The 14,003-nt window shown below is 37.2% G+C and overlaps 1 protein-coding gene across 1 annotated transcript in view; it reads left to right on the top strand.

The window, feature by feature from the left end:
• The window catches only part of CWF19L2 (CWF19 like cell cycle control factor 2), a 124,832-nt gene that overhangs the window by 36,720 nt on the left and 74,109 nt on the right, over nt 1–14,003 (top strand). Inside the window, exons 5-6 of the mRNA XM_030332503.1 lie at nt 5,064–5,160; nt 6,743–6,835. Coding sequence (XP_030188363.1) covers nt 5,064–5,160; nt 6,743–6,835 — 190 coding nt within the window. The remainder of the gene's footprint in view (nt 1–5,063; nt 5,161–6,742; nt 6,836–14,003) is intronic.

Raw genomic sequence — 14,003 nt, 5'->3', positions numbered from 1 at the left:
CATGCTGTCTCCTGAAAGATTTGCTATTTTTTTTTTTCCAAAAGGGAATTTGCTATTTAGAAATAATTGCTTGTTAGGTCAAGTTTTGATTTGAAGATCTGTTTATATATTTTGCTGTTACCCACTCAGAATGTATGTTGAAAATGCAAGTTGATTTCAGTAGAGTCTGATGAAATGTGCTAATTCAGGAAAACTAGAAATATCATAGATACATCCTTGATATGTGAGATTCTGACAGGGTTTTTAGCTTGAAAGTTTTTAAAATCACTCCTCTTTGAGAGTTTTGAAAAACAACTATTGAAGTATAATTGACATGTAATAAACTGCATATAGATAGAAATGTACAATCTGGTAAGAAGTATGTATGTTTTCACAAAACCATCATCCCCCAGGGTTTTCTGGTACCTTTTATAATTCTCTCCCACCTCTCCCCACACCCTTACAAACCCCCTAGATTTCACTCATCTGCTTTCTTTAATTATAGACTAGTTTGCATTTTCTGGAGTTTTATGTAAGTGGGATCATATGTTATGTACTCTTTTTTTGTCTGGCTTTCACTGTGCATAATTATTTTGAGCTTTATCCATGTTGTTGCAGTAATTCATTCCTTTTTATTGATGGGTGGGTAGTTTTCCATTGGTAGATAAAACAATTTTTCCATTCACCTGTTGGTGAACATATAGAATGTTTCCAGTTTTTAGCTATTGTACATAATGCTTCTTGGAATATTCATGTACAGAACTTTGTGTGGATGTATGCTTCCTTTTCTCTTGGGTAAATACCTAGGAGAGGAATGGCTAGATCATGTGGTAATTATATCTTTAAATTTTAAGAAACTGCCAAATGGTTTACCCATTGATTGTATCATTTTACATAGATTTGAGATCATTGATTTGAGATCTTTCTTTTCTAATATAAGCATTTAGAGCTATAACTTCTCCCTAAGTAATGCTTTACTAGCATTCTATAAATTCTGATTTGTTATGTATATGTATGTATGTGTGTGTGTATATGTATATGTATATACATATACACGTTTATTTTTGAGAGACAGAGCGTGAGTGGGGGAAGGGGCAGAGAGAGAGAGGGAGGGAGACACAGAATCCAAAGCAGGCTTCAGGCTCCGAGTTGTCAGCACAGAGTCCAATATGGGGCTCTAGCTCATAAACCATTAGATCATGACCTCAGGTGAAGTCGGGCGTTTAACCAACAGAGCCACCCAGACGCCCTGTTATGTTTATATTTTTATTCGGTTTGCAGTACTTTTTAATTTCTCTTTGATTTTGTTATTGACCATGGGTTATTCCCAGATATGCTATTTAGTTTCCATATAGTTGAGGATTTCTCAGAGATCTTTGTTAATGATTTCTAATTTAATTTCATTGGGGTTAGAGAACACAGTTTGTATGACTTAAATCCCTTTAAATTTATTGAGACTTGCTTTATGGCTCAGAATATGATCTATCTTGGTAAATGTTGGCATGCACAGGAAAGAATGTGTATTCTCTTAGGTGGTAGGGTATTCTCTGAATTTCCATTAGGTCGTGGTAGTGATAGTGTTATTCAAGTCTTCCATATTCTTGAAGAATATATTAAGTACTGGGAGTGGGGTCTTAAAATCGGCAACTGTAATTGTAAAATTAGTCTCTTTCTCTTTGCAATTCTGTCAGTTTTTGCTTTGTGTATTTTGAAGCTCTCTTACATTAGGGATTCTTTTGTACTCTTGATGGATTGACCTCTCTTTCATATGAAGTGAAACAGCTTTCTTTGTCCCTGGTAATATTTATTGCTCTGTAATCTAATTTGTTTGATAGTAAAGAAGTCACTTTACCTTTCTTTTGACTAGTGTAAAACATGATATATCTCCCCCTCCCCCTTTTATATTTGACGTGTTTGTCTTTATGTTATGTTTTTGTCATTGAGTTTTGCTCTTTTATCTGACAATTTTGCCTTTCAACTCACATGTTTGGACCATTTATATATGTGATATTAAAGGTTTAAGTCTAATTTTGCTCTTTGTTTTCTATTTGTCCTATGTGTTCTTTGTTCCCTTTTTCCACTTTATGTGAGTTATTTTAATTAAAAAAAATTTTTTTTAATGTTTATTTTTGAGAGAGAGAGACAGAGACAGAGACAGAGCCTGAACGGGGGAGGGGCAGAAAGAGAGGGAAACAGAATCCTTAGCAGGCTCCAGGCTCTGAGCTGTCAGCACAGAGCCCAGCGGGGGGCTTGAACTCACAAACTGCGAGATCATGACATGAGCTGAAGTCAGAAGCTTAACTGAATGAGCCACCCAGATGCCCCTTTATGTGTTTTATTTTAGATTACATATTTTTATGATTTTGTTTCATTTCTCTTGTTATAATTTTTTTGGCATTTTGTGGGGTTTTTTGTTTTTAGATTTGATAGTATACATTTTTAACTTCTCCAACTTCATTATGCCATTCCTGTATGGCATAAGAACTTTACAATAGTTTATTTACATTTATCCCCTCCAGTCTTTTATTGTTGTTATACATTTTACTTATCTTTGTCATAAACCTCTCATATATTGTTATTATTTTTGTTTAAATAATTATTTTACAGAGACTTATGTAATAAGAGAAAGTATTCTTCATTTACCCTTGTAGGCATCATTCTTTGAGTTAATCCATACTACAGTCTGGTATAATTTTCCTTCTGCCTGAAGGCTTTTCTTTAACATTCTTTCAACTCTCTGTCTGAAAGAGTTTTCATTTCAATTTGTTTTTGAAAGATACCTTCACTTGGTATAGAATTTTTGGTTGATAATTTAAAGTACTTTGGAAATGTTGCTGCTCTTTTCTTGCTTGGATTGTTTTTGATGAGAAATCTGCTGTCACACTACTTTTTTTCTGTGTGCCTAAGTGTGTCTCTCTTTTATCCCCCCTGTGGCTGCTTTAACATTGTTCTCTTTATCACAAGTTTTGAGCAATTTGATTATGATGTCCCTGGGAATAGGGTTTTTTTTTAATGTAATTTTTTGGGGTTTTTTTTTTTTTTTTTTTTGTGCTTGGGATTCCCTGAAATTTTTAGTTCTCTAAGCAGCTTTTCAGGTGTTTGGAAAATTTGGCCTTTGTTTCTTCTGTCTCCCATTTCTTTTGGGGACTCCAATGGCCTAAGTAGTCAGGTTTAAGGTTATCCCATAGTTCTCTGATGCTCTTTTTATTTTTTAAAATTCTTTTTTTCTGTATGTTTCATTTTGCATAGTTTTTAATGTTTATTTATTATATTAAAAATTTTTTTTAATGTTTATTTATTTTTGAGAGAAACAGATACAGAATGCAAGTGGGCTAGGGGCAGAGCGAGAGGGAGACACAGAATCCGAAGCAGGCTCCAGGCTCTGAGCTGTCAGCACAGAGCCTGACGCGGGGCTCGAACTCACGAGCTGTGAGATCATGACCTGAACCGAAATTGGATGCTTAACTGACTGAGCCACCCAGGCACCCCTGTTTGTTTATTTTTGATAGAGACAGAGAATCCCAAGCAGGCTCTGCGCTGACAGCGCAGGGACATGGGTCCCGAACTCAGCAACTGCGAGATCGTGACCTGAGTCGAGATCAAGAGTCGCCCAACTGACTGAGCCACCTAGGCCCCCCTAGTTTCTAATATTTTAAGTTCACTACTTTTTCCTTGGCAGTTTAATCTCCTGTGAATCCTATCTAGTGTTTTTTTGTTTTTTTTTTTTAATCTGAGACACCAGTGTTCAACTGTAGAAATTCAGTTCTGATCTATTTTATGTCTTACTTGTTTGTAACGTTTCAAACATATGGAATGCAGTTACAATAATAACTTTTAATGTTCTTATCTGCTTTTCCTTACATCTGAGTCAGTTCTGGGTTTATTTTGATTGATAGCTATTTCTCCTAATTGTAGGTCTTATTTTTCTACGTCTTGGCACGTCTGCTATCTTTGGTTACTAGATGCTATGAATTTTACTGTGTTGAGCATGGGATATTTTTGCATTCCTGTAACTAGTTCTTGATGTTTGCCCTGGGGGAACATGGTTAAGTTGATTGGAAACTCTTTGCTCCTGTAGACTTTTGCTTTTAACATTGGTTCATTGGGCATAGATCAACATTTAGCCTAGAGCTTATTATTTCCCAGTAATGACGCGAGACCTTTAATGCTCTCCCCAGTGCTTTCTGAGTTGAAGCTTTCCTCGTCTGGCTAGCGAGATCAGGCACTTTTCCCAGAAATGCTGGATGTCGCACCTCTTCTCTTTGGGATGGGACTTTCTCCGGCCACGGGCAGTTTCTTGCTAAATACTCAAGGGGAACTCTTTAGTTTTGTGCCCTTCTCTCACACTGCAGCTTTCTTCTGTCTGGCTGTCTTTGAGTTTTGGAATATTAGCTGTGTCTCCTTCACTGAGGAGTCAGTCCTTCAGGCTCGGCCTGCATCCCTTCCCCGTACTGCAGTGATCTTTCTTAGGGAAGTAAGCTGGGACAACTTTTTATGTGCCAGGAATCTAACCTTGGCTGGAAATTTCTCTGGTCTTCAGCGAGTCTAGGTTTGGCCCATAACCTTAGTCATAAACTAGTATTTGTTGTCTAATTCAGTAATTTCGCATTTATGTTGCAAAAAGAACACATGCTCATTGTTTTTATTCTTTGACTGCAGTTAAGCATGCCATTTCCTGTTTAGTTTCTTAGACTATCAGTAATTTATCACACCCAGCTGTGTAGAACTATGGCCTGATTGTAGTGTTTTAATTTTCTCTTGTTTGTTTCCTTTTTAGAATGAGTATGGGAATATTAGATAGTAAAGAATAGTTCACATAGTATTTATCTCATTCTTACTGGGTCTTTGGTCAGTTATTATAACTGCCTGATTGTGGTATTGTGACATAGAGCCTTAAACTGGTGATTTTTGGTGGAATATTGAACCTTTGTTTTTTGTTTTGTTTATATTTTAAGGTTTTAGAATCATGATCTCTTGATGCTGAATATTTTGTTGAGGTCAATTAAAATCACATTTGAGTCTTGATGTCGTTAGTTGCAGCGTCCCTCTGTTTCATATGCTCTTAATTTGTCCTGTTCAAACAGAGGCGGTCTTGAAGATGATTCCATCCACATTTTGAGTGTTGATGAGAAGAACAAACTGGGAGCCAAGATTATCAAGGCAGAGATGATGGGAAATATGGTATGTCTTCTGTGGTGTTTCTAGGAGAATAGGAGTTAACTGTTTAACTTCTTACCAGTAATTTTGGAAGTTTCTTCACAATGTTGGCTGTAGCCAACTGCTGCTTATTGATTCTTTTAACAAAATTCTTGAACATTCCTAAATCCTGTACTGCCCACTTCTAAAAAAATTGTCCACTTTTTCTGTCAGATCTCTGAAGTCTGAGATCCCAGGGTATGACATGTTTTTTAAAATTCCTACTTTGCAATTCTAGCATAGCATATTTGAGGGAAATAAAGATGTCATTGTCTTCTTTCCCTTGTTTTGTCACATATTATTGAGAGCATGTATTGCTTTCTTAAATTCCTTTACTTAGGTACCTAACAAATGAGCTCCTAAAAAAAGATAGTTGTTTCATGTAGGCATATTTTAATGTAGTACGTTTGTGCCTGGTAAGTGTTTGATGCATTGTATAGATTAGCTCATTTAATTTCCATAATAATGTTATGCTGTAAGACTGATTGACCTGAGACTGAATAGAAAATATGGATGATTTGGTGCGAGCTACACCTATCGCTGTCTATTTATTATTGCTGTATTTTAGTATCACATTTCTGATATACTAATACATGTGACATCATACAGGGCAGAATAGCAAATCCAGACAGCTTTGCATGGTGTGACAGAATAGATTTCCTCCTGGTCATATGTATGTACTGATCTCAAATCCAAATATAAGTGATCCCTAAGTAGGCTTCCGTTTTGTTGTACTGCCAGTATGACCCTGTTTGGTAGCATAAAAGTTGCCAAACAAGATGCTTCTATTTTTATTAGTTTGTGTGTCTGATAAAAGGCGTATCTTGCACATGCTGCACTTTCTCATTGAATCTGGTCCTTGGTAACACTGAACTGCAGCTCAACCCTGAAGTTTGGTAAGAGAGACAACCCGCCAGGAAATAAGAGCAGGAAAATAAAGTTTGAGTTTTGAAAGCACAAAGGAATTAGTTCACACTAGTGAAAGAGAGGTCACCAAGTTAGGAGGTTAATTTATGTTGAAAGGATTGTTCCTTTGGTCACGGAGCCACTGCAGTGGAGAACACTGTTCTTTGCCTGTTCATATGCTCCTCTTTGTTTATTTCTTTACATGTCACTTGTTTTCTATACATTTCTATAAACTTCCTAGAGTAAAAATGAGGTACGTTCAGAGTTCTTATTAAAATTACTTAACAATAAAGAAGGTAATATGTTAAATCTTATTATGGCTTTCTTGTTACAGTAATTGAAATTTTGAGTACTGGATGGTGATAATATCCGGGGAATTATAAAAATGTCATTCTTGAGGTTGTTTCCCCCATATCGCTGTCTCTCCCCTAGAATATATGTCCTTGTAATTGTTTACTCTCAAATCATAAACGAATGCTACGGGCATTTGAGACATATGTAACTGAGATGAATTCATTAAAAAGCAGTCCCCTGAATTTAGGTTTACTGCTGCATGAGTGTTCACTCTGCTCTTTTCCCTTCTGCGTATATATTTGAAGTATTCTTCACTGAGGAATTAAGCTATATATGACACTCATTGTTCTCGTCTTTCCCTCTGAAGGAATTAGCGGAACAACTTAAAGCTCAACTTGCAAAGGCAAATAAATTCAAAGAAACTGTAACACAGACGTCATCCAAAAACGCTGGGGTGGAGGTGAGTTAACGGAAGTTTGTTTGTATACTACTACTACTGGGCAGTGCTGATATTTTAATGCAGGGTGTTTCTATATCTGTGTTACTGTGTTTATACGTGCGTTTGCTTGTTTGCTTACTTGTTTTAAAAATGGATTTTCATATGTATTCTCTTATGTTCCACCAGTGCGTCCCAGGGGAAAAGAGAGAGACCCGGTTTTATTTTGGACTGTGCCATTTACTGACTGTTTGGCTTCATAGAAATCACACTGTCCTTAAATTCTTCTCTTAAAGAGTGAGAGACTTAAATTTGGTGTGTTTCACGTAAAACAAATTATTTTGTTCCAGGATTCGTTCCTTCATCTATTAGTGAGCAAAACAGATAGAAGCGGCTGCCTGCATGGAGTTTCATTTGGGTAGGGAGGAACAGTAAACAACAAAAGTAATAAATAGTGTAGCATGTTACAGACTGATACATCCTATGGCAGGCTAGAGGGGATCTTGAGTGCCCAGTGTTGGTGGCTTTGGGTGCACAGGCTAGTTATTATTGAAAAAGTGACCTTGATGCAGAGACTCGCTGTGGAACAGCGTATCTGTGCATCTGAGTGAAGAGCACTCGGGGCATGAGGAGTGGAGGATGTAAGGTTCCAAAGATGGGAACATGTCTTATGTGTGGGAGGAACAGCATGGGGCCCAGTGTCGCCAGAGTGGAATGAATGAGTGGAAGGGAGGCGGGTGTAATATCCAGGTTAGAGAGGCTGTGGGAGGCTAGACCACGTGAGGCTTGACAGTCAGGGTCAGGGAGTGGGTTTTATTCTGGGTGAGATGGCATTGGAGGGTTTTCTGTAGAAGATATATTTTGATGAGACTGTCCTGGCTTCCTTGCTAAGGGTGCATTGAAGGATCATAAGGGCAGAAGCTAAGGAGATGGTTAGAAGTGGTTAGGTTTTCATATGCATAAATATTTCCTGTGTGTTTTATGAGAGGAGAGCAGACAGGACTTTTTTGATGGTTTGGACGGGTTGGGGGATGTAGGAGATACGGAGGGGAGGCAAAGTCACTTCAAAGTTTTTAGGCTGAGCAGCTGGAAGAATACGGCAGCCATTCTTGGGAGTGTAGAAACAGGAGGAGTGTATTTGGGGGCGGAGGGTTCAAGTTCTTTTGTAGATATGTGGCGTTTGGGTATCTTTTAGATTTGGGGCTGGAGGAGATGCCAGGTAGGGAGGGGGATGTTGGGAATTTAGGGAAGCCTGAGCTGGAGGTGGAAACTGGGGAGCTCTTAACATAGAGACAGTATTTAAATCCTGATGCTGCTTGAAATCAGCCCAGGAGTAAAGGTAGATAGAAAAAGTTAAAGGGCTGAATTGGGTATATTACAGTGTTGAGAGGATTATAATTAGGTTTATAAGTGATTTTAAAGAACTGTTCTCAGAGATTAACTTATGTCATTTTAATGTCAGTGTGTGAGATGAGAATGTACAAAGTCAAGTTCCATAGAATTGTCTTCAAGCTAACATTATTGATGATTTAGATAATAGTATATAGAGGGAGTATGTTTGTGAAATTGGCTGTTTTTACTACTGTGTGCCAGCTCATGTTTTAAAAGATATTTTTTAATATTTATTTATTTATTTTTGAGAAAGAGAGAACTTGCCAGGGAGGGGCAGAGAGAGAGGGAGAGAGAAATCCCAAGCAGGCTCCACACTGTCAGCGCAGAGCCCGATGCGGGACTGGAACTCATGAACCATGAGGTCATGACCTGAGCTGAAACCAAGAGTCAGACACTTAACCAACGAAGCCACCCAGGTGCCTCGCTAGCTCATGTTTTAAAAAAGTGGTTAAGTTAGAATTCCTTACACAGATTAGGGAGGTTGACCTCTCATGTGGTTTCTTTGTGCTAACCATATTATGTACTGATCTTCCCACAGTGTGGCCTTCCACAGAACAGCCCCATTTTCCAGCCTCACCTCCAAGGCTCTCTCATCCATAACATGCGTGTCTCTTTGACATTTACATGTGCTCTTAATTATCCATGCCAGATACTACCCTCTTGAGTGGTGTCCACTTTTCACTTTGTCTTTACCTCCTTCTTGTTTTTTCTCAGCCTCTCAAAAAGTTGTAACCTATTCTTGTTTTGAAACTTTAAAGACCCTTAAAGTATTCTTTGTGGAATCTATCTTTTGAAATGGTATGTATTTGTATTCTTGTCATCACCCTGTAATCCACGCGTTTCTTTCCTGACACTTGTCACTTTATATGAAAGGGTTCTAACTCTGTGGCTGGACTTCGGGGATTCTTGAAATTGAAAGCAATTCAACTGAAAAAATTGAAGCAGATCTTCTTTGGAATAACGTTTTTCCTGCTGTTTTAAGCATATCATACAGTGACTGACAGACTATATCTCATCCCTTGAGGACACACTTTATAATATTACTGATGTCCATGATTTTTAGCTCCTCCTAGCTTTTGAGCAGTGGTCCTCATAACCCAGTGGAATAGTATTCAAAGTTGTATTCAGAGTTGTACACAAAGTTGTATTTCCACTTCTAAACTCTTTTGAATCCCAAGCTATATGAATAGCCTTGAAGCTTCATATAGAAAGATTTTTATTCCAAGGATTCTTTGAACACAGAGAAAAAGGTTCATCTTCTCTGCAGAGATGATGGACTTGTGATTTTGTTCAAGCTTTACCCGGCGTACGTGTGGAACAGACTTTTGCCCATAGCTCTGCAGGGATTCGCTGCTGCCAGTAGTCAGTGCATTCTCTCAGGGCCAGGGCCTTGACTTCTCTGCCCTGTTTCAGAGTAGTTTTGTTAAGAATGACAGTAGAATGCAAAGTTGTTTACTACCTCACAGGAATTTCCTGACTTTTTAGAGGAAAATTCTGAAATGCTTCTGATAAAAATTTTGCTTTTTGAGAGAAAAGAAAATTCCATTCATAGAACAGTTGAACAGGGAAGAAAACTTTTCTTTTCTCTTTTCTCTTCTTTTGTTTTCTCTTTTCTTTCTTTTCTCTTTCCTTCCTTTCTTTTCTCTCTTTCTCTTTCTTAAGGATAGGGAGAGAATAAACACAGCATGCATGAGCAAGAGAGGGGCAGAGAGAGGGAGAGAGAGAGAATCCCAAGCAGGATCCAAGATCTGTGCTGTCAGCACAAAGCCCGATGTAGGGCTCAATCTCACGAACTCTGAGATCATGACCTGAACTGAAATCAAGAGTTGGATGTTCAAATGACTGAGTCACCCAGGAGCCCCAGGAGGAAAGCTTTCATTGCATGGTTTATTTGTTAGAAATGTTAGGCTGTGTGAACAAGGTGAATATCTTGATTCAACAATCTATGAATATTATTTTGCCTTTAGTGAAAAACCATCAGCACTTGTAATTATTAGTTTGCTTATTTCTCTTCCCTGTTAGAGGGTGAACTATTCATTATTTAGGACAAGGACTGTTTCATTTCATATCTAGTGCCTTGGGTAGTACATGGCTGTAGACAGCCAAGAAGTGCTTGAAATATTTGTTGTATGAATGTCTTTGATTTATTTTATCACTTAGAGTTTTCTGTTGTAAATCTTGAAAATGATCCATGAACTTCAAAATTCTCTGGTCTGGCCTTCCTCTGAGTATAGCTTCCTTAGTGAGACAATAACCCAGCTGCACAGTATCTCCATGTAACTTATGCTTTACACTAAGTGATTGATTTTGGAAGACCACCAGTTCTCTATCAGGACAGATTGGATGCTAATTTTTTAATATAATAGATCCTAATCTGCCTTTCTAGAACTTCTACCTGTTAATAATCCTTCAGTGGAATCACATCATGGACACATTTAATCTAAGGGAATTCAGCTTTCCAGGTTTTTTTTTTTTTTTTTTACACAGTAGTTCACGAAATTCAGCTCCCCATTTATGACACATAATGAAATCGTCATTGTGTGATGGTGCAGTGACTTTACAGTTTTATAGTTTGTTTACACAACTGGCAAAAAAGAGAAATACATTGTAATAGTCCCTGGGCAGCTGTGTGGGGAGGGTTTCATACACATTCTCTTGAAAGAAATTGAGGAATTAATGGAAGGCCTAAGAGGGCCGTCGAGAAACATTAAGTAATAAATAATTGAAGAAACCAATAAATTCATCTGTGGCATTTTGTACATAAAGTCAGGCACGTGACTGGTGATTTAAAATATTTCCAAGAGTAGTTTGGCCATAGTTGGCCTTAACACTGTCTTTTGACTCTGATTCTTTAGTATGTTGTGAGTCTGCTATTATTACAACTGCTGGGATTCCTAGAATGTGTGTGTGTGTGTGTGTGTGTGTACACACCTAGACTGTGTTTCTGTGTATTGGCATCCCAGTCTTTGCACCTGATCCTCACAGGCATAGTTAAAAAAATTAATTACAGGATTAAAATAAGTATTTTGCCTTTCTTTCTTTCTTTCTTTCTTTCTTTCTTTCTTTCTTTCTTTCTCTTTCTTTCTTTCTCTCTCTCTCTTTCTTTTCTTTCTCTTTCTTTCTTTCTTTCTTTCTTTCTTTCTTTCTTTCTTTCTAAGAGCGAGTACTTTAGTTGATTTTTTTCAGATTTTGACATGTAACAGATAAGAAAACATAGGGAATATTTTACTAGCAGTGTTAACAAGTGTGATTTAAAATATCTGCATAAAACTTCATTCCCAAAACATGGCATCCACCCTTGTTCCAAATACCCATGGAATATTTACAAAAATTAATTTTACTTAGGCAAAATGTTGATAAAGCCCCAAAGTAGAAGGTTTATAACTAAGCTTTTATTTTCTAACCACAATGCAATAAAGTTGGGATTTAACAACTATGTATTTTTTCCTTAAATACATAAAAATTTCAAAACCTCATTTTAAACTTCTGGGTTTTTCCATTTCTTTATGTCTTCTTCAATTTCCTTCATAAGCTTTCTATAGTTTTCAGCATACTTTTACATCTTTGGTTAGGTTTATTCCTAGGTATTTTATGCTTCTTGGTGCAGTTGTGAATGGGATCAGTTTCTTTATTTGTCTTTCTGTTGCTTCATTATTAGTGTATAAGAATGCACCTGATTTCTGTACATTAATTTTGTATCCTACGACTTTGCTGAATTCATGTATCAGTTCTAACAGACTTTTGGTGGAGTCTGTCGGGTTTTTGATGTATAATATCATGTCATCTGCAAAAAGTGAAAGCTTGACTTCATCTTTGCCAATTTTGATGCCTTTGATTTCCTTTTGTTGTCTGATTGCTGATGCTGGCACTTCCAACACTATGTTAAACAACAGCGGTGAGAATGGACATCTCTGTCGTGTTCCTGATCTCAGGGAGAAAGCTCTCAGTTTTTCCCCATTGAGGATGATAATTAGCTGTGGAATTTTCATAAATGGCTTTTATGATGTGTAAGTATGTTCCTTCTATCCCGACTTTCTCGAGGGTTTTTATTAAGAAAGGATGCTGTATTTTGTCACATGCTTTTTCTGCATCGATCGACAGGATCATATGGTTCTTATCTTTTCTTTTATTAATGTGATGTATCACATTGATTGATTTGTGAATGTTGAACCAGCCCTGCAGGCCAGGAATGAATCCCACTTGATCATGGTGAATAATTCTTTTTATATGCTGTTGAATTCGATTTGCTAGTATCTTATTGAAAATTTTTGCATCCATATTCATCAGGGATATTGGCCTGTAGTTCTGTTTTTTTACTGGGTCTCTGTCTGGTTTAGGAATCAAAGTAATGCTGGCTTCATAGAATGAGTCTGGAAGTTTTCCTTCCCTTTATATTTTTTGGAATAGCTTGAGAAGGATAGGTATTATTTCTGCCTTAAATGTCTGGTAGAATTCTCCTGGGAAGCCATCTGGTCCTGGACTCTTATTTGTTGGGAGATTTTTGATAACTGATTCAATTTCTTCGCTGGTTATGAGTCTGTTCAAGCTTTCTATTTCTTCCTGTTTGAGTTTTGGAAGTGTGTGGGTGCTTAGGAAAATTCCTAACCATTTCTTCCAGGTTGTCCAGTTTGTTGACATATAATTTTTCATAGTATTCCTTGATAATTGCTTGTATTTCTGAGGGATTGGTTGTGACAATTCCATTTTAATTCATGATTTTATCTATTTGGGTCATCTCCCTTTTCTTTTTGAGAAATCTGGCTAGAGGTTTATCAATTTTGTTTATTTTTTCAAAAAACTAACTCTTGGTTTCATTGACCTGCTCTGCAGCTCTTTTAGATTTTATATTGTTTATTTCTGCTCTGATCTTTATTATTTTTCTTCTTCTGCTGGGTTTGGGGTGTCTTTGCTGTTCTGCTTCTATTTCCTTTAGGTGTGCTGTTAGATTTTGTATTTGGGATTTTTCTTGTTTCTTGAGATAGGCCTGGATTGCAATGTATTTTCCTCTCAGGACTACCTTCACTGCATCCCAAAGCATTTGGATTGTTGTATTTTCATTTTCATTTGTTTCCATATATTTTTAAATTTCTTCTCTAATTGCCTGCTTGACCCATTCATTCTTTAGTAGGGTGTTCTTTAACCTCCATGCTTTTGGAGGTTTTCCAGACTTTTTCCTGATTTCAAGCTTCATCGCATTGTGGTCTGAAAGTGTGCACGGTATGATCTTAATTCTTGTATACTTATGAAGGGCTGTTTTGTGACCCAGTATGTGATCTATCTTGGAGAAGGTTCCATGTGCACTTGAGAAGAAAGTATATTCTGTTGCTTTGGGATGCAGAGTTCTAAATATATCTGTCAAGTCCATCTGATCCAGTGTATCATTCAGGCTCTTGTTTCTTTATTGATCCTGTGTCTAGATGATCTATCCATTGTTGTCAGTGGAGTATTAAAGTCCCCTGCAATTGCCACATTCTTATCAATAAGGTTGCTTACGTTTGTGAGTAACTGTTTTATATATTTGGGGGCTCCTGTATTCGGCGCATAGACATTTATAATTGTTAGCTCTTCCTGATGGATAGACCCTGTAATTATTATATAATGCCCTTCTTCATCTCTTGTTAAAGCCTTTCATTTAAAGTCTAGTTTCTCTGATACAAGTATGGCTACTCCAGCTTTCTTTTGAGTTCCAGTCGCATGATAGATAGTTCTCCATCCCCTCACTTTCAATCTGAAGGTGTCCTCAGGTCTAAAATGAGTCTCTTGTAGACAGCAAATAGATGGGTCTTGTTTTTTTATCCAC

The sequence above is a fragment of the Lynx canadensis genome, chromosome D1, assembly GCF_007474595.2.
Source record: "Lynx canadensis isolate LIC74 chromosome D1, mLynCan4.pri.v2, whole genome shotgun sequence".
NCBI classification, from domain to species: domain Eukaryota; kingdom Metazoa; phylum Chordata; class Mammalia; order Carnivora; family Felidae; genus Lynx; species Lynx canadensis.
The sequence above is the reverse complement of the archived record's forward strand: the minus strand, read 5'-3'. Positions and strand labels throughout refer to the sequence as shown.